General features: G+C 42.2%; 1 protein-coding gene across 1 annotated transcript; it reads right to left on the bottom strand.

The window, feature by feature from the left end:
• Positions 1 to 3,914: 3,914 nt before the first annotated feature.
• On the bottom strand, positions 3,915 to 4,022 carry LOC127665075 (thymosin beta-10-like). Its single transcript, XM_052157455.1, has one exon. It carries the CDS (start codon positions 4,020 to 4,022, stop codon positions 3,915 to 3,917), a length of 108 nt encoding a protein of 35 aa, XP_052013415.1.
• Between the last annotated feature and the right edge of the window lie 14,747 nt (positions 4,023 to 18,769).

Genomic DNA, 18,769 nt, shown 5'->3' with positions numbered 1-18,769 from the left:
TTTCTTTCTTTCTTTCTTTTGTCAGAATATAAAAAACCTATGCTTACTTACTGAGATGAGTTCAGTTGATGGTGTCTGGGAGGGAGAGAGTTTTCTTTAAGGGTGTGGCTATCTGTAGGTTGACCATGCTCCAGTGGATGTCTCCACCTAGGAGGACATGGAGAGTAAATTGGATTTGACATATTATTTAAGAAAAGAGTAAAAAGGACATAAAGTTGGGGTGGTAGGGATGGGAAGGTGAATCTGGAAAGAGGTGAGTGGAGAGGCCGGTGTGAGCATAATCAAAATATATTGTATGGGATTCACAAAGAATTAATAAAAATATGTATGTTAAAAATCTATTCAATTTCAAGTTATCTTGATTTTTCTTATATGTTTAATGAAGTTGCCTACATCTCTCATTGCTTAATAAAACCTGTCTTTGGAAACGCTGAAGAAGGCTCTGTGGTAAATCTCCATCACACAATGTACTTCTTATAGTTTTAGGAAGATCAAGGGTCTGTGCCTTCTGGCAGATGGGGCAGGCACCATCTGTTTAGTGAGTATTTTCCTCTAAAATCAGACAAAACTACATTTCTTACTTTTCAAGTAGCATATTTTGAATTTAATGGGCTTTTTCTATAAGCCCTCCCCTGGTTCCTTTTGAGGCTTCTCTACTCTGTCCTAGGATATACTAAGAGACACTAACTTCTGATTTTATTGAGTCTCCAAATTCCTAGCAAAGGAGGTGGGAAGAAACATGGCTCTGTGTATGATAAGAACTGGAGTTGGGCAGTGGTGGTGCAGGCCTTTAATCCCAGCACTTGGGAGGCAGAGGCAGGTGGATTTCTGAGTTTGAGGCCAGCCTGCTCTACAGAGTGAATTCAAGGACAGCCACAGCTATACAGAAAAACCCTGTCTGGAAAAAAACAAACAAACAAACCAAAAAAAAAAAAAAAAAAGACCAAAAAAAGAACTTGGTATGTGTGAACTTGGCGTGTGTGTGTGTGTGTGTGTGTGTGTGTGTGTGTGTGTGTAACTAGGTACCTCCTTGATGAGCTTCTTTTAAACTTATTTTTCCAACAAGCATAGGAAAGTTATATTTTGATCCCAGTCCACGTGGAAAGCAAAGGCCTGCTAAATTGCTGGGGTGTGAGGAATAATCGCCAGCCCTTCCTTCTTTCATGCTTTTCGCAAGAGATCTGACTCTCTTGAGAGAGCTACCCAACCACTTCCGCCCTAATTAGGAGTTACAAAATAAATGAGAGAATTCAGAACAAAAACACATGCAAATCAGCCACCGCCACAGGGATGTGAAGTAAGCGCTCTAACTCCTCAGACGGAAGACGGTAGAACCAGGTCACTGAAGGCCAGTGAGAAATGTTTTAGATTTCAGTCTGCAAGTCCTATAGCAAAGAGGGCGTGTCTGCTTACTTGTATAACATACCTTCATCCCGAGACCACAGCTACTGCTCTGTGCTGATTGTGACTGGCTGATTATTTGAGAGCATGTGAGACTGTCCCCGGGAAGATTATAAATGTTCTGGTGCTTGTTCATTTACCTTCCAGCAGAGATTGTGATTACCTGGGGTACCAAAGCACACAAGAAAGCTTGGTCTTTGAAACTCAACTCCCCCAACATGTATGTTTATGTACTTCAGAACACAAAATATACATACATCTACACACAACAGTGTTGGTGGGAGTAAGGTAACTCAGTCACTCCTCTGATACTCCTTCAGCCCTATGTGATGTGTGAGAGTCTACGTGTGTGTCAGGGGCTCAGTAGAAAGCAAGGTGGTATTTGGGGGTTTCTCCTGATTGTGATTGGTATGGAGGGATTGCTGTACCTACACACACAGGGTTAGAGTGGCCATCCTCCTAACGCACTCAGTCTGTTTCAGTGTCTCCCTGACTAGACTCTTATTCAGAAACCTAATCCTATTCAGATGGCCTCAAATTAGTGATGCTTCAGATGCTGCAGAGAATTGATAGAGCAGAAGACAGGCTAGAAGCATGGCTCCGGGTTACTCTGAGATCGAAATTCTCACAAGTCCAGTTCTAATGTTGTAGAAACAAGATTAATAGTGTCAAGTCAGCTTGGCAATAGAGTCTTAAGAACAATAACTAGATCTGACCTTAAGTCTGATGGGCCTAAGGCACATGAATTTAACTGATAGGTTCAACTATTGCTAGGATTTCACAATGTAGTCTGGCTAGTGCTGCTGTCTGTCCTATCACACTCAAATGACATGGGAAGAATTATGAACGTGATGGTTCATGCCTGCAATCCAAGCATTGGCAAGGTGGGGGCTAGAGGATCATGAGTTCAGAGGTTCAAGGTCACCTTCAGATACATAGGAAGTTCGAGGCCAGCTTGGATTGTATTAGTCTCTGCTTCGAAAAGATAAGAAGAGGAAGAGGGGCTAGAAGGATGCATCAGTACTTCAGAGGACTTTCTGCTCTTACTGACGACCCAGGTTTGGTTCCCAGCAACTACCTGGTAGCTCGCAATTGTCTGGAACTCTAGTTCCAGAGAACATATCGCCTTCTTTAGGTCTCTGGTCATGGCATACATATATATCGGCAGACAAACACTCATTTACATAAAATAAAAACATTTTTTTAAAAAGAGACTTTACTTATTTGTTAAATTTATATCTGCCTTTATCCTCTAGGATAAGCATAAGAACTCCTCTGCAGAATATTCTGTAAGGTTCCTAAGCCACAACAGAGGAAGGGGCATTGGGATCATATTAAAAACCACAATCACAACAAAACCCAGAAGTCTATGGCTCCTACTGGGATACCGTTAAGAACCCTAAACTCCTTAGAAAGCTTTCCTGGTAAAAGTTTCTATGGCCTCCTCCTCAGGACAGTGTCCTGCTCCCTCCCCTTCCTGTTCACATCTGGCTCCTGACTGATGTCACCCTCTCTGACCTTTCACACTGCTGATGGTTTAGAGCCCTCGCTCCTTTCCTCTTCTCTTTCATTTCTCCGCCACCAACCAGCTTGGAGGTCCTGCTTCTGATCACCTTAGTTCCCATATCTTTATGCTCCCCAATTTTGCAGTCCCCAGAGCACTGTGAAGGGTATTGTGACACCACACCTCACACTTGCACTTGAAACCTCAAACCAAGCTCAGGCTCAGTTGCTTGTCTTTCTCAACCCACAACAATCGAGATGTATTGGTGTGTCTCGGGCTGCTGGTCCAGAAACCTTGCTGCGTTTCTTGTGTACCCTCAGCATCTCATGTGACTGCATTATTCCTGATGCCATTTGGTCCTTCAGATATATGCACAACATGCTGGGATTCTTGTGGTCCTGTGATTCAGGTTGTGTGACATTTACCTCCTATTTTCATGTATTTTTGTCCTCTGCCTCATCTTAAACCTCTAAAGGCCTACCTTTCACTTCTCCAATCCCCTACCAACATGGTATCCCCATTCTTTTTTTTTTTCTTTTTGCCACAAGGTGGTTTTTTTTTTTTGTTTGTTTTTTTGTTTGTTTGTTTTGTGTTTTTGGGTTTTTTTTGGTGTTTTTCGAGACAGGGTTTCTCTATGTCACCCTGGCTGTCCTGGAACTCACTCTGTAGACCAGGCTGGCCTCGAAACTCAGAAATCCACCTGCCTCTGCCTCCCAAGTGCTGGGATTAAAGGCATGTGCCACCACTGCCCGCAAGGTGTGTTTTATTTTCATCAGTCATACAAACAATTTTCTATAATATCCCAGGGTAAACTGATGAAATTTGGCAGTCCCATTAGTGGAGAGGTCCCCTTAGAGACCCGCAGGTGGGTGACATTGGCTCAAAATGCCCCGGGGTCACAGTGCAGCTTGTGGCTTGTGTCCATCTTGCAGGTGACTCTTCCTCCCCATCACAAGGGGGTCTTGGAGATGATGGGGTGAGGTGAGGTGGGGGAAATCTTCCTAGGCTTTTAGGAGATGGTCTCTTTGGTCGGCAGGGTGTTCTCCTGCGTCTCAGTTTTCTTCATCTTGGCTTTATCGAAGCTGGTGATTTCCCCCATGCTGGGCTTGTCTACCATTTTCTTACAACTGGTGGATTCTGGTTCCGAGCTCACGCTCCAGGTGTTCCCACTTGTGTTGCTGCAGCAAGAGACCAGTATCCCCATTCTTACTTTAATGATACAGTCATGGCTTCCTCTCACACCGTCCTCTATGATCGTGCCAGATGAAGTCATCTATTTCCCTTTCACGAATGCATCAGCTCTCTCTCTGCCTCTTGATGCTCTTTGATCCCATCAAGGGTACTCCAAATGGAAATGCTCCCCACTCATCTGGAGAGCAGCACCATCCTTTGTCAGCAGAGCAAGAAAATATTGAGCTTCTATTTATCCCCGTTTCCTTATCAACGGGGAAGTATAGGACATCATTCTTCGTTTTAACATGACTGCACTTGGCATGAATTACAGTGCTGTGCTACCTAGAGTCTGCAAGAGATCCCACAGGAAGGGAGTGGCAGAAGCTGGTTACCAGCACTTCCGCAGAGACTGCTGTTCATGTTTCCTGATGAAATGAACTGCAAGTTGTATTGTCTGGAATTACTACACCGAGTTTCACAAAGCATTCAAAGTGCATGCAGAAGGGGCTGCAGGAATCGCCGGTTAAGGAAATGCTGATGATACTGATGGAAGGAAAAGCGAGTGATGGAGATGACTCCTCAGAGATGCGCACTTTAGAGATGCGCACCAATCAAAGGTGGATGTGCACCAATCAAAGGTGGAGGCAGAACTGTGGATATTTACTACAAAGTGAGAGAAGTCAAAACCATCACCAAGAAAGTACTTGATGTGTGTTTTAAAGTTATGCTGTTAAGAGTAGATATAGGGCTGAGAAATGCCTCAGTGATTAAGAGTATACTAGGGGATCTGGTACCCTCTTTTGGCTTCAGCGGAGACCTGAACACATGAGCACATATCCATGCACAGACATACACCAATATAGATAATTAAAAGTAATAAATGAAAAAGATGATGTTACTGAAGGTCATGGATTTACACGTTGAGTCATCCAGAACTACAATAAACAAGGCATGTGACATTCGGGGATCCAGATGCAATTAGTTACATTTTAAGTGGGAGCTAAAGATCCATTTTAGTATCACTTATTAAAGGAAAAAATTAATAAAAAGTGCAGTAAAGGATAAAACACTTTAATAGGTTTAACCTTTATTATTTTATACTTTTCTTTTTGAGGAAACTTTGTATGAATCATTAATATAAAGGTATACTTTATTAAAAGCTATATATATTGAGTAGAAAAATAAGTCTAGTACTCCAGAGGCATCATGGGATAATCCAGAAACTTCAGAGGCATCATGTAATAATCTAGGGAGCAACATGTCTGAGTGACTCCTTTGAGGAAAAAAAAGAGCACATTTGGTGGAGAGTGAGAAGTCACACCAGTACAGGTGACATCAGCTACTAAGCGCTGTGAGCCTTAGGAGACATCTTTCTTACAGAATAATCAGCCCATTTGGAAATGAACTGAGGAAGGAGTTGAGGGTGAGAATTTTGTCAGAAGCAAATGAAGTACTTTTGCTAAAATGTGAATTATCATCAGATATCACACATAAAAACTCATCTTTCATTCTCTTACAGATCAGTATAATTCTGTATGTCATGTGTTGTATCATGTATGGTCTCTGGGTGTGCTCAGCAAAGAACCTGGTGAAGGTCCTGGAGAACAGAAGAACTTGCCAGGATGAAGTGCAGCTAAGTTATTTCTTTTGCTCTGTTTGCGGGTACACTCTTCAGGAGAGATGCAAGGCACTAATTATCAACAGTGCACACACGCACTATGCAGAGGTCATTTTTTGGAGTGACACGTTCCAAGGCTGTTTGAACTAATGCACACCCACACACATACAGACACAAAGACACACAGACACAGACACACACATACACACAGACACACAGAAACACACACATACACATAGACACATACACACACACACACACACACACACACACACACACACACTCTGAACAAAATATTTACTTCTGTGGCTCTAAGCAGAGTCCTACACAGAGTCAGAATTTTCAGTGGCTCATAAAGTTATTGTACTGGCTGGTTTTGTGTGTCAACTTGACACAGGCTGGAGTTATCACAGAGAAAGGAGCTTCAGTTGGGGAAGTGCTTCCATGAGATCCAGCTGTGAGGCATTTTCTCAATTAGTGATTAAGGGGGAGGGCCCCTTGTGAGTGGTACCATCCCTGGGCTGGTAGTCTTGGGTTCTATAAGAGAGCAGGCTGAGCAAGACAGGAGAAGCAAGCCAGTAAGGAACATCTCTCCATGGCCTCTGCATCAGCTTCTGCTTTCTAACCTGCTTGAGTTCCAGTCCTGACTTCCCTTTGCGATGAACAGCAATGCAGAAGTGTAAGCTGAATAAACCCTTTCCTCCCCAACTTGCTTCTTAGTCATGATGTTGTGCAGGAATAGAAACCCTGACTAAGACAAATTGGTACCAGAGTAGTGGGGTATTCCTGTGACAACCTGACCATGTTTTGGGGAGGACTGTGGAAGGACTTTGGAACTTTGAGCTAGATGATCCATTCACTGTTAAAAGTTCTGTGGGATGTTGTGTAGGAGCTTGGAAGATAATATTGAGAACAGTGTAGAAGATGGAGGCCTGGCTTATAAAATTTCAGAGGGAAGATTAAAGACTCTTATCAGGGCCATGTTTCGATTGTGAAGATTCTGTGGTTTTGGTTAGCTGGGGTTGAAGAATCAGCCGTGAGTAACAAGATACCAGAACCACTAAAGCAAACCTTTGTGTTACTGGGACTATTGATGCTGGTTAGCTGGAGCTAAGAAATTAGCGGTGATTAAGAAGAAACCAGCATCACTGAGGTGAAATCTTCTGGGAAGTGTTTTCTGAGAGCACAGAGGCTGTGTTCCAGAGGTAGCCACAGTTGTATTTTGTGCTGTGGCTGGACTTGGTACTGTGTAAGAGTCACCCAGATGGTATGGTTTTGAAGGCATGAAGGGGTCATGAAGAGCAGCTGAGGCTCTTGGCAGAGTGAGAGGCCACAGAAGGCCATTGGTGAAGGTACAGCCTCAGTTGGAATTGATGGCCCAGGACTTGAAGGGGTCATGCCTAGGAGTTGAGGCTTGTCACCATGAAGAGAGCCTATGAGAGGCTATTGGTGAAGCCTAATTACAGTGGAAGACGTCAGTGTTTTGGAGATGCCAGTACCATGAGATGACCATCAAAAACAGCAGCAGCAGTGGAGTACAGGCAGCTGTAGCCTAGAAGACAAGCTGTGTGCTACAAAGGGCAGAGCTGGAGAAGTGACCCAAGCCCTTGGTGGAGCCCAGAAGATCGTGAGTTGGTTCCCAGATTTTGAATCATTGGAGTTTGAGTTTTGCTTTTGGTTGTGACTGTGCCCTGATATGTTTCCTTCTTGAAGGAAGAAAATATTTTGGCAGAGTCCACAGTTAAGAGACTTTGAATTTTTAAAAGACTTTGAATTTTAAAGATATTGGATATTTTAAAGTGATTGAACTTTCAATATGTAAAGACTGTGGGACTTTTAAAGTAATTTAGATCTTGGGGATGAATAAGAAAGTAAGGGTTGAGGCTTAATAGTGATGTGTTTGTGTGCCAAGTTGACAAGGGGTCAATTGTACTGGCTGGTTTTGTGTGTCAACTTGACACAGGTTGGAGTTATCACAGAGAAAGGAGCTTCAGTTGGGGAAGTGCGTCCATGAGATCCAGCTGTGAGGCATTTTCTCAATTAGTGATTAAGGGGGGAGGGCCCCTTGTGAGTGGTACCATCCCTGGGTTGGTGCTCTTGGGTTCTATAAGAGAGCAGGCTGAGCAAGCCAGGGGAAGCAAGCCAGTAAGGAACATCTCTCCATGGCCTCTGCATCAGCTCCTGCTTCCTAACCTGCTTGAGTTCCAGTCCTGACTTCCTTTTGTGATGAACAGCAATGCAGAAGTGTAAGCTGAATAAACCCTTTCCTCCCCAACTTGCTTCTTGGTCATGATATTGTACAGGAATAGAAACCCTGACTAAGACAAATTGGTACCAGAGTAGTGGGGTATTCCTATGACAACCTCACCATGTTTTGGGGAGGACTGTGGAAGGACTTTGGAATTTTGAGTTAGATGATCCATTCACTGTTAAACACTCTGTGGGATGTTGTGTAGGAGCTTGGAAGATAATATTGAGAACAGTGTAGAAGATGGAGGCCTGGCTTATGAAATTTCAGAGGGAAGATTAAAGACTCTTATCAGGGCCATGTTTCGATTGTGAAGATTCTGTGGTTTTGGTTAGCTGGGGTTGAAGAATCAGCTGTGAGTAACAAGATACCAGAATCACTAAAGCAAACCTTTGTGTTACTGGAACTATTGATGCTGGTTAGCTGGAGCTAAGAAATTAGTGGTGATTAAGAAGAAACCAGCATCACTGAGGTGAAATCTTCTGGGAAGTGTTTTCTGAGAGTACAGGCTGTGTTCCAGAGATAGCCACAGTTGTATTTTGTGCTGTGGCTGGACTTGGTACTGTGTAAGAGTCACCCAGATGGTATGGTTTTGAAGGCATGAAGGGGTCATGAAGAGCAGCTGAGGCTCTTGGCACAGTGAGAGGCCACGGAAGGCCATTGGTGAAGGTACAGCCTCAGTTGGAATTGATGGCCCAGGACTTGAAGGGGTCATGCATAGGAGTTGAGGCTTGTCACCATGAAGAGAGCCTATGAGAGGCTATTGGTGAAGCTTAATTACAGTGGAAGACGTCAGTGTTTTGAAGATGCCAGTACCATGAGATGACCACCAAGAACAGCAGCAGCAGTGGAGTACAGGCAGCTGGAGCCTAGAAGACAAGTTGTGTGCTACAAAGGGCAGAGTTGAAGAAGTGACTCAAGCCCTTGGAGGAGCCCAGAAGATTGTGAGTTGGATCCCAGACATTGAACCATTGGAGTTTGAGTTTTGCTTTTGGTTGTGACTGTTTCCCTCTTGAAGGAAGAATGTATTTTAGTGGAACCCACAGTTGAGAGATTTGAATTTTTAAAAGACTTTGAATTTTAAAGATATTGGACATTTTAAGGTGATTGAACTTTTAATATGTAAAGACTGTGGGACTTTTAAAGTAATTTAGATCTTGGGGAAGAATAAGAAAGTAAGGGTTGAGGCTTAATAGTGATGTGTTTGTGTGTCAAGTTGACAAGGGGTCAATTGTACTGGCTGGTTTTGTGTGTCAACTTGACACAGGTTGGAGTTATCACAGAGAAAGGAGCTTCAGTTGGGGAAGTGCTTCCATGAGATCCAGCTGTGAGGCATTTTCTCAATTAGTGATTAAGGGGGCAGGGCCCCTTGTGGGTGGTACCATCCCTGAGCTGGTAGTCTTGGGTTCTATAAGAGAGCAGGCTGAGCAAGCCAGGGGAAGCAAGCCATTAAGAAACATCTCTCCATGGCCTCTGCATCAGCTCCTGCTTCCTGACCTGCTGGAGTTCCATTCCAGTCCTGACTTCCTTTTGTGATGAACAGCAATGCAGAAGTGTAAGCTGAATAAACTCTTTCCTCCCCAACTTGCTTCTTGGTCATGATGTTGTGCAGGAATAGAAACCCTGACTGAGATAGTTATCAATGGCTACTGAGAAATTGGAGTCACATCAGGTCTGAATTGTGTTTTAAAATGTGTATCCTGGCCTTCCTGACTCTGATGTATGATATCTCTACATCCTACACTAGCAGACAAATGTAACTTATTTTGTTGGTGATAATAATCAGTTGTTCTGTTTTCAGAAACAGTACCAGTTTTCTTACTCATTTTAAAACCCTGGTATGGAGAGTCGAGGTCAAGTTCATCTTCCTCCATTGTGTTTGCACAGGAAGCATATCAAACGATGGTCAGTTAAATGATCTGATAGATCCAACTAGTAAGAGAAGAATTGAATTAAAAATAGCTATCAATGAGACTACTCCAATTCTTCAGTGACAGGACTGCTGCACTATGAAACAACAACATGGACACAGACAGAAAGATGTAGAAAAGCCAATTTAGGTGAGTTACGTGAAATTCAGCACTGACGAGCCTCAGTGACAAAAGTTCTGTTTGACACGTGTATTGAAGATGAGTAGGTGCTCAAAGCTAGACAAAGGAGCTGTGCACAGTGGAGGATTTACTAGAGACCTATGAGTGAAGCTGTGTTGGATGAGTTCTTTAGAAAGGGAAGATATCATTCCACCTTTGTAAAGAAAGTAAAGGGTAGAGCTGGGGATTAATAGTGAATTGCCTCAAAACAGTTACAGAGGTGGGATCCTACTTTAATGCATTGTTTGAGTCCTGTACCTGGGCAAAGGCAGGAATGTTCACTGTGAAGGACAGGGTCTGGGTCCAACAAGTTAATAGAGACAGAATAATTTGCCAAAACTTCATTCATACCCACACACACATTGGGACATCAATCACCCTTAATGTGCTTATGTAGATGTATATAACTTGTGTCTAGCATCTTTCCTGGAATTTATAAGTATTTGATGACTGAATGGACCCCCAATTTGACAGTTTAACATTGCCTGCAGGAACAAAAGACTAAACTGTTTTTGACATTTCAAGGTATCCTTATCCACCTGTCTGGTGTGTTTCCAACTGTCTACTGGATTTTCTGTGCTGAAACTCTATAGGACCATTGGCTCTCAGACGGCCTGAATTGGGCATTTCCTTCATTCTGACAGTCTTTATAAGAAAATCCCAAAGTTGAACACAAATGGGAACAGTTAGATATTCCTTGCTTCTACCGTGGCACTGCCTTATTTGTGGTAACTTTGGAAAGGACCACACAATTGCAAGGCGGCCTCTCCGGGCCAGTCCAGACTCAGACTATCTAAGCAAGTCTGTCCCAGCTTTCTTATGAAAACTTCCCAAGGAAGTTACCTCACTACCCTCCTTACCAAGGTCTCCCAGCTTCAGAGGGTTTGAGGACAGAAGCTCTGCGGTCATAGTCTGGGTCAAGACTGCAAATCTTGACAACTGTCTGGGAATATGCTGCAGGCCTGAGGCAGCATGAGTCAGCTATCAGGAGTCCAGGTAGTCAAAGCAAAACACCCACAACATATACATTCATTGCTGGGTAGAGCAAGGATTGAAGCAGAAACCCACAGAGGTTAGGTATTGAGACTATAAGTATCTGAGGGCTAGGCAAAACAAAACAAAACAAAACAAAAAAACACTGAGAGAAAAATTGCCTAATAAAAGTTATCTATAAATAGGTGGCCTACATGATCCTTGATGGGAACTTTAGCTTGAAGAAGTACACATACATTCAACAATGGCCAGCCTGAAACAGCAAATATAGATAACAGAATTTTACTTAACACACATACATATTTACCGAGAACTTCCGTGTAAGTGTGGAAACTATACCTTTCTGTGAGCCTCACCTGAGGCAAGCTCCCCTTGATCACACCTCTAATCTATTAGTCATGGAGTGTTCTAAGTCATCTATGGTGGCTGTTCTCTAAGTACAGGGCATGCACTGGCTGTCCAAGGTAAATGTTGCTGAAGAGATCAGCGAGGCATGGGGGAGGGGCAGATGATGCTCTTCAGCAAAGCAAAACTCTAGATCCAGCCTCTCAGATTAGAAGTCTTCAAGTTTCCTTTAAAGCCAAGAGCTAACATTCCTGTTGTGGCTCAAACATTTGAAGAGTCTGGTCACACACTATTGAAATAGCATGTATCTTTATAATCCTTACTTAAGACTTTATAAGCCATAATTCTCCACATTGCCAAGAAATTAAGTGGTTATCTGTTGATTCTTGCCACTCTCTTAAGAAGGAATAACATGGTGATAAATTTCTGTGTGGTCTTTGTTCATTTTAACACTCACTAAAAAGCTAGAGGCCTTAGTTTTGGTGTATGCTTTAATGAGAGGAAAGATGATCTCAAGGTTAAGGAGTGTGACAAATTACTCTGGTTTAGTTTGGTTTTGCTAAAGAAAAAAATTGCCTAGAAAATGCTTGCCTCGTGAGAGAGCCGACAGAAAATGCTAATAATTGTCCCTATGGAGGCTACCAGTTGCCCTTTTATGTAAATCGTGTGTAGATGCACATCTAAGCAAAAATTATGAAGTAAACATTGCATTATGATATAGAACTCAAAACAAAACTAACAAAGTGAACAACTTCTATTTGTTCTAATCATTCAATATAACTCATAAGAAACCCAAATTGCCACACTTTATCAATTATTTTACCATAAGAGAGATTCCTGTGTAATTACAGGTTATTTTCCTTTACAGTGTGTGGATTAGTTCTTGTTCATGAATGCAAAGACACAAAGCCTTTCTGTATTAAGCCTTCCATGTTCCTGCTTGTGACAGAGATAGATGGTGAGCCTTCTACAAATGAACTTTGTGGTCATCAGAGCCTGCTAGGAGAACACGAATACAAACTGCATGGGGTTGCCCTACATCAGCTCATTGTAGGATCATGGGAGTCTCCAAGGTGAGGAATAAGGTGATGATTCTGGACTGAAGGAAGCCCTTCTATTTCTCTTGCTATAGTGGTTTAGAGTTCTCAGAGATTGAAGACTGGTGGCATGAAGAAGGGCTCAACTCTGGGGCCATCCCCAGCCAATTCATCTCACTGCCAACTGTCCAGTGGTCTTTCAGGGTTGAAACTCTACCCAGACAATTGGTCCTCAGACAGCCTGAACTGGGCATTTCCTCCATTCCTTGGGTCTTTACAGGGATCCTGACCCAGAAATTCACCTCAATAGGTACAAGGTTAAGAAAACAAACAAATGTGAGAGAGAAAAAAAAATCCCTGGAAAATAAAAAAAAAATGTTTGAACCCTAGGGAACTCAGAAAGAGTGTTTAGAGCACAATTCAGATGTGGACAAACCAGCTCTGTTCTTGCTGATAAGTGGCTTAGAGAAAAACAAATGAATTCATATCTGATAAACCAGCACGTTGATAATACCAAATTCCACTCGGCTTTCTAAAGGGCTTCTAAAAGGCTTTCATCTGGGAGGAGGGACAGACTGGCCCTGCAGTAAGAAGGCTACAGGAAGTAATATTTAGTAGATGCTGCACAGTGGAATATTTTTAGGTTTAATCAGTTTCACAGGAACTTTATCCAATTCCTTCCTCCTGAAAAATTAAGACATGCCTTCATGTCCCCAAGCTGGTGATTAGAATAGCAGTTGATTGAAGTCTGCTTTGAATATCCATGTTTCAATCAGAAGTAAGAGGAGGGTGAAGCAGTCTTGGAGAGATTTCATAATTTTCCAATGTTTTTTAAGGGGACAGTGCAGTAGCTGTCACTCCTAAATGGTACTTCTCATTACATACATATGTATATACTTACACACGCACATACATGCACACACCCATACATGCACACACACACACACATACATGCACACACCCACACACCCACACACATACACTCCATCTGTTCTGGTAATCACCTTCTGTTACTTAGCAACATAATGCCATCTGATGAAAAATGAAGTAAAGAGAGACCAGGGTAGGGTCCTGAGTGGTATAGTCCTTCAGCTTCTGGAGTAAGCCCCTATAATCACTCCACCTAGATTTAGCACTCACATACACTTTTCTCTTGAGACATAAATACCCCAATGATTTAGATGCCATGAGAAGGGCTTATATAAATAGAACGTGAAGGCAGCCTGGAAATCTGATACTTTTGTGGGAACAGATCTGTTTAAATTTAAGACCTTAGACAATGCATAGAAAAAAGATAAGTTCTGTGTGCATTCTCACATGCATATGTGCAGTTCATATGTGTACATGTATGCATTCATATGTGGGTCAGAGAACAGGGAACAGCATAAGGTGTTATTCTTCATGCATCTTCCTTTTTCATTTGTTTTGAGACAGGGTCTCTCCCATTGGCCTAGATCTTTGCTAAGTATATTAACTATCCAGGCAAAGCTCTACCAACTGAGCCATTCCCCAGCCCTGAAATTCTGGTTTTCTTTTTTAAAGTATACCTAGCACAATAAAGATAAATATTTATTCTTTCATTTACTATAAATAGCAACCAGGGTGCTGGATAATGCTCAATGGGATGAATGTGGGTATTTTCATCATGCAATAGCATGTAGTCATTTGAGGACTAGTAAGAGGTAAAACAGATAACTGATCAATACTATAGAGGATTATAGAGAGTGAAGTACTCTAATAGCATATTGCAGACCAACATGGAAAATTAAGATTTCCTTTGTCCTGTGTTGAGCTCATCCTCACCGAAAGCCTGACAGATAAATGCTATTTCACAGCAACTGGTGAACATTTCTTAGAATCCCTCTGGAGACTTGTCTGCTGTCAGTCTAGATAAGCAGACTAAACAGTATATTCATTCTCCAGCTTTGCTCGACCGACCTAAAGCAAATTAACGAGTCTTTGTAGAACATGGCTGAGGCTTTCCTTTTTTCTTGCCTAGTGCAGGCCACCCCTTGATTCCTTCTTGCTGCTCTCTGTTGCTAGCTCAGGGAGTTCTTGGCACCCCAGGGAGCATCCACACTGGGGGAGCATCCACACTGGGACACGGAATATTATTATTATTATTATTATTATTATTATTATTATTATTATTTGTAGATCCTCCTCATAGGATTGTGGGAACAAGTGCTTTCCTGAGCCTCAGATTCCTTTCCTTTTAAATAATAAATTCAGATAGAGTGACTACCATAGAGCTCTATATCAGTCAACTCCTTTATCCTTGAGCTGTTCCCTTTGCTTCATTTCTGAGAAATAAGTGTTTGAAATCAATAGTGCATTTGCATCATTAGAGGGCAGACTTCCCTTGATGGAAGGATAAAGAAAAGTTTGAGAAATTGAAATATTTGATATGAACCAGTGGATTCTGTTGGTGATGGGTGAGCTCTACGGAGTGGAAGGAGAGGATGAAGGAAATGCTCATCAGCCCCAAGCAATGGTCCTCTGTTAATCAAATCCATTTGTCAATCAAACCCATCAGCCATAGCAGAGGATACAGAACTAGAGATCCCATTAGAGCTCATAGGATCATCTTATTGAATTATGTGGTAGTTTGGTAGGAATGGCCCCCACAGATTCATATGTTTGTTTTGCCATAGGGAATGGCACTATTAGGAAGTATGGCCTTGTTGGAGTATGTGTAGCCTTGTTGGAGGGAGTATGTCACTGTGCAGGCAGGCTTTAAGGTCATATATGTTTAAGTTACACCCAGTGTAACACCCAGTCTCCTCCTGCTGCCTGTGAGCCAAGATGATGAATTCTCCGATTCTCCATCATCATGTCTGCCTGCATGCTGCCATGCTTCCTGCCGTGATGACAATGGACTAAATCTCTGAAATTGTAAATAAGCCCCAATTAAATGTTTTTGTGTATAAGAGCTGCTGTTATCGTGGGTCTCCTCACAGCAATGAAGCCCTAAGATAAATTGTAAATAGCATTATAAAGTAGAACAGGGCTGGGAGGCAGGGCTGGACTATAAGCCTCAAGACACACCTTTAAGTAGGGACCCACTTCCTCCATCTAGATCCCACTTTTCAAAGGTTCCCCAAGTTTGAAAAATACCACCACCAGCTGAAGGCCAACTATTCAAACCCAATTGGAGAAATGTAATAAATTGAACATTGGCTTTGAAGTCAGGTAGACCAGTAGTCGGTTTCCAACATTATTCGCTATTCTTTCTGGCCTGTTACTCTATCTTTAAAAATAAGATGATGCACCTTCAACACAGTCATCTTAACAGCTAAGCCAGCCAGTAATATAAAGTGTTTAGCTCAGCCTCTGTAACACAAGACTCTCTCAGTAAATAGATGGTAGTTATCATGGTGGGAAAAAGAATTAAACAGTTTTCTGTTCTCACTAACCTGAAAACCCTGCACACAGAACCAGTCACAGGTCAGCTGGTAATACACAGCAGACATTTTCTCTGAATAAGTTGCAACTTTATCCTCAGCTACTCAGGAGAGACTGCTATTTTGTGAGGAGAATAATAAATTACCACAGAGAGCAAACAAGAAAAGTTGTTCACCTCCAAAAGCTGCCTCTTCAATCTGGCAAGGAGACTGGATCATTTCTGGGCTGTTCTCCAGATAGAAAACTGTGGAACATGGTGTTTCTACTCAGGATGAGTAAGTGAGCTGCTGACTTGGACACAGTCCCTGCCCCAGACCTAGTTCTGCTTCTCATGTTGTTTTGGGTCACAGTCCTGAAGACTGGTATGAAGTGTCTTCTTTTCCTGCAGTAGCTTTTTGTCTCATGTCAGGGGAATAAAATGAAAGTTGTGCTGTTGCTGGTAAGATGCACAGTTGTTACTTGTGAATAGCAGCAACTGGAAGTAACAAAATTCATGTGACCTTCGTGAATATGGAATGTCCTTCTTGAAGGTCAACCTGAGCCATTTCTTATGGTCAACAAATTTCAGGGAACTTAGAGTTGGCACTTTGCAAGGATTGAGGCCAATGTCCACGAATATAATGTGCTACTGGCTATGTTGTTAGATTGTCTAAAACAGATGGTGTGACATGCAATCTTTTAATCAAAGTCAGATACTGGATCTGTGGAGATGGCTTAGCTGAGAAACTGAGAAGCATAGGAAACACAGCTCTGATTCTCAGAACCGATGTTAAGATGCTAAAAAGTTGGACACAGTGGTGTAGAGACAGGGAGATCCCTGAACTGCATTGGTCAGCAAGTCTAATTGAGCTTCAGGTTCACAATCACAAGGTGGAGAGTGAATTAGGAAGACATCAACTTCTGGCCTCCTCATACACATGCATCTGCACACATGTGCACATGCACACACCCACACTAACAAGCGTATACACTAGAGAGAGAAGAGAGAGAGACAGAGATAGAAACAGAGAGATACAGACAGAGACAGAGACAGAGACAGAAACACAGGAGAGAGGAAGATCATGTAGATATAAGACAAGTCCTTCATTTGCCCATGGGGAAACAGCCCAGGGTATTAAATCATCTGCCTCCTTTTGTCTCATGGTTAGTGTGTAAACTTAGGACTTGAACTAAGATATTCAGTATCCAAGTCAGGACATGTCCAACTGAATTTTTAAAAAGTCCCATCAATGAATATGAGGTAAGGGTAGTCCTTAACAGTTCAAAGCCATGGCAGGACTGTTGACAGTCCCCTTTATAAAACAGACAAGGACTCCCTGAGCTTATCCATACGGCAGAGTTTCCAGCAAAGGGGGTAAACTGTGCTGGCTTTCCCTTGACAGCCCATATTCTCCCATTTGAGGCACAGAAAGGGTAGCTTTCTGAAGAACATTGGACTATATGTGTCTAAGGCAGTGCAAATGTTCATGGTATTCAACTCCATGAGTTCTCTCCAAAGACTTAGTAATACAACAAAAATCTCAACAAAGGGAAAGATTTATTTGCCAGGATGACATGACATTGTTTTTATAACAACAGGGTCCTGTGCCCAAGAGAATTGTTTAAATAAGTTCTGATATATTTATACCATGGTTTATTTTATTTTGCAGCCATAAAAATGATGTTGTAAGAAAATAATGTCCTATAACCTGGGGAAGTGTTCTTGATAAAGTATTAAGGAAAAACACCTCACACCAGGAGGCTAATTTTGTATCAAGGATCTATACTTACACCTACATGTATTAAAAAACATACAAAAACGCTTATATTCTGAGTGAGTTATAAACTGACTTGCCATTTTTCCCCTTAGGGTTTTGCTAGATTTTGAGTACAGACAGATATTACTTATTTGTTTATTTGTAGATATGGTCTCACTCTGCAGCCATGGCCATCCTGAAACTTGCTATATGGACCAGGCCATTCCCCAAACTCAGAGAGATCTGCTTGTTTCTTCCTCTTGAGTACTGGGATTAAAGGTATGGGCTATCATGCTATAGCTCTTTTTAATTAATTTAAATATATCTTGTGCATGTGTGTGTGTGTATGTACTCCCATGTGTATGGTACCAGTAGAGGCCAGAAGAAGGTGTCAGGTCCCCTATAGTGGGGACACTCTAGTGCAGTAGTTACACTCAGTTACAGACCCTCTAAAGCGAGTACTGAAAACAAGAAACCTATACAGCAGCAGCATCTGTTCTTAAACTCCAAGCCACTTTCTATCCCCAGGGCATTATTTTTATAAGAACACTAAAAACAGCATTCTAAGTCTGCTTTTCCCTTCAGTGTGACTCGGTACTCGTCCCAGTGTCTGAGGGTGTAGGGAAGTGTCCTCCAGACATATGGTGGTGATGAGAAAGGTAGGAACAGGTTGAAGACACAGCTCAGGTTCCATCATGCTCTCGAGCTTAATTATGAGTGTAATTAAGCCCAAGGTTTTTTAAAAAAATGATTTCTTCACTTCTAGTTATTTTAAAAATAGCACACAAAGTATTAGATTTCCTCATGATGTTTTCAAGCAAAATTGGATTTTGATTGATTCTTCTTTCCACTGCTGGTGTCACTCTACTCACCCCAATCTCTTCTACCCTCCCCCCCCACAGCCTCCTTTGAACTTTGATGTCATATATGTCCCAGTGCTCCCCCAACACACCCTGACTCCTTTACCACTTTACCCTTTCTAGTTTGTCACATATATATAAATATAGATCAATGTTAGAAGTTGGAATCTCCATGTGAGAGAAAACATGCACCAGGCGGTGGTAGTGCACGCCTTTAATCCTAGCACTTGGGAGGCAGAGGCAGGCGGGTTTCTGAGTTCGAGGCCAGCCTGGTCTACAAAGTGAGTTCCAGGACAGCCAGGGCTACACAGAGAAACCCTGTCTTGAAAAAACCAAAACCAAAAAGAAAAAAAAAAAAG

Source organism: Apodemus sylvaticus, chromosome 14 (assembly GCF_947179515.1).
Source record: "Apodemus sylvaticus chromosome 14, mApoSyl1.1, whole genome shotgun sequence".
Lineage (NCBI taxonomy): Eukaryota > Metazoa > Chordata > Mammalia > Rodentia > Muridae > Apodemus > Apodemus sylvaticus.
This window is presented reverse-complemented; position numbering and strand designations above follow the sequence as displayed.

What these genes read in the sequence shown, in the direction of transcription:
- LOC127665075 (XM_052157455.1), bottom strand. Translation starts at nt 4,022, where the DNA reads ATGGTAGACAAGCCCAGCATGGGGGAAATCACCAGCTTCGATAAAGCC.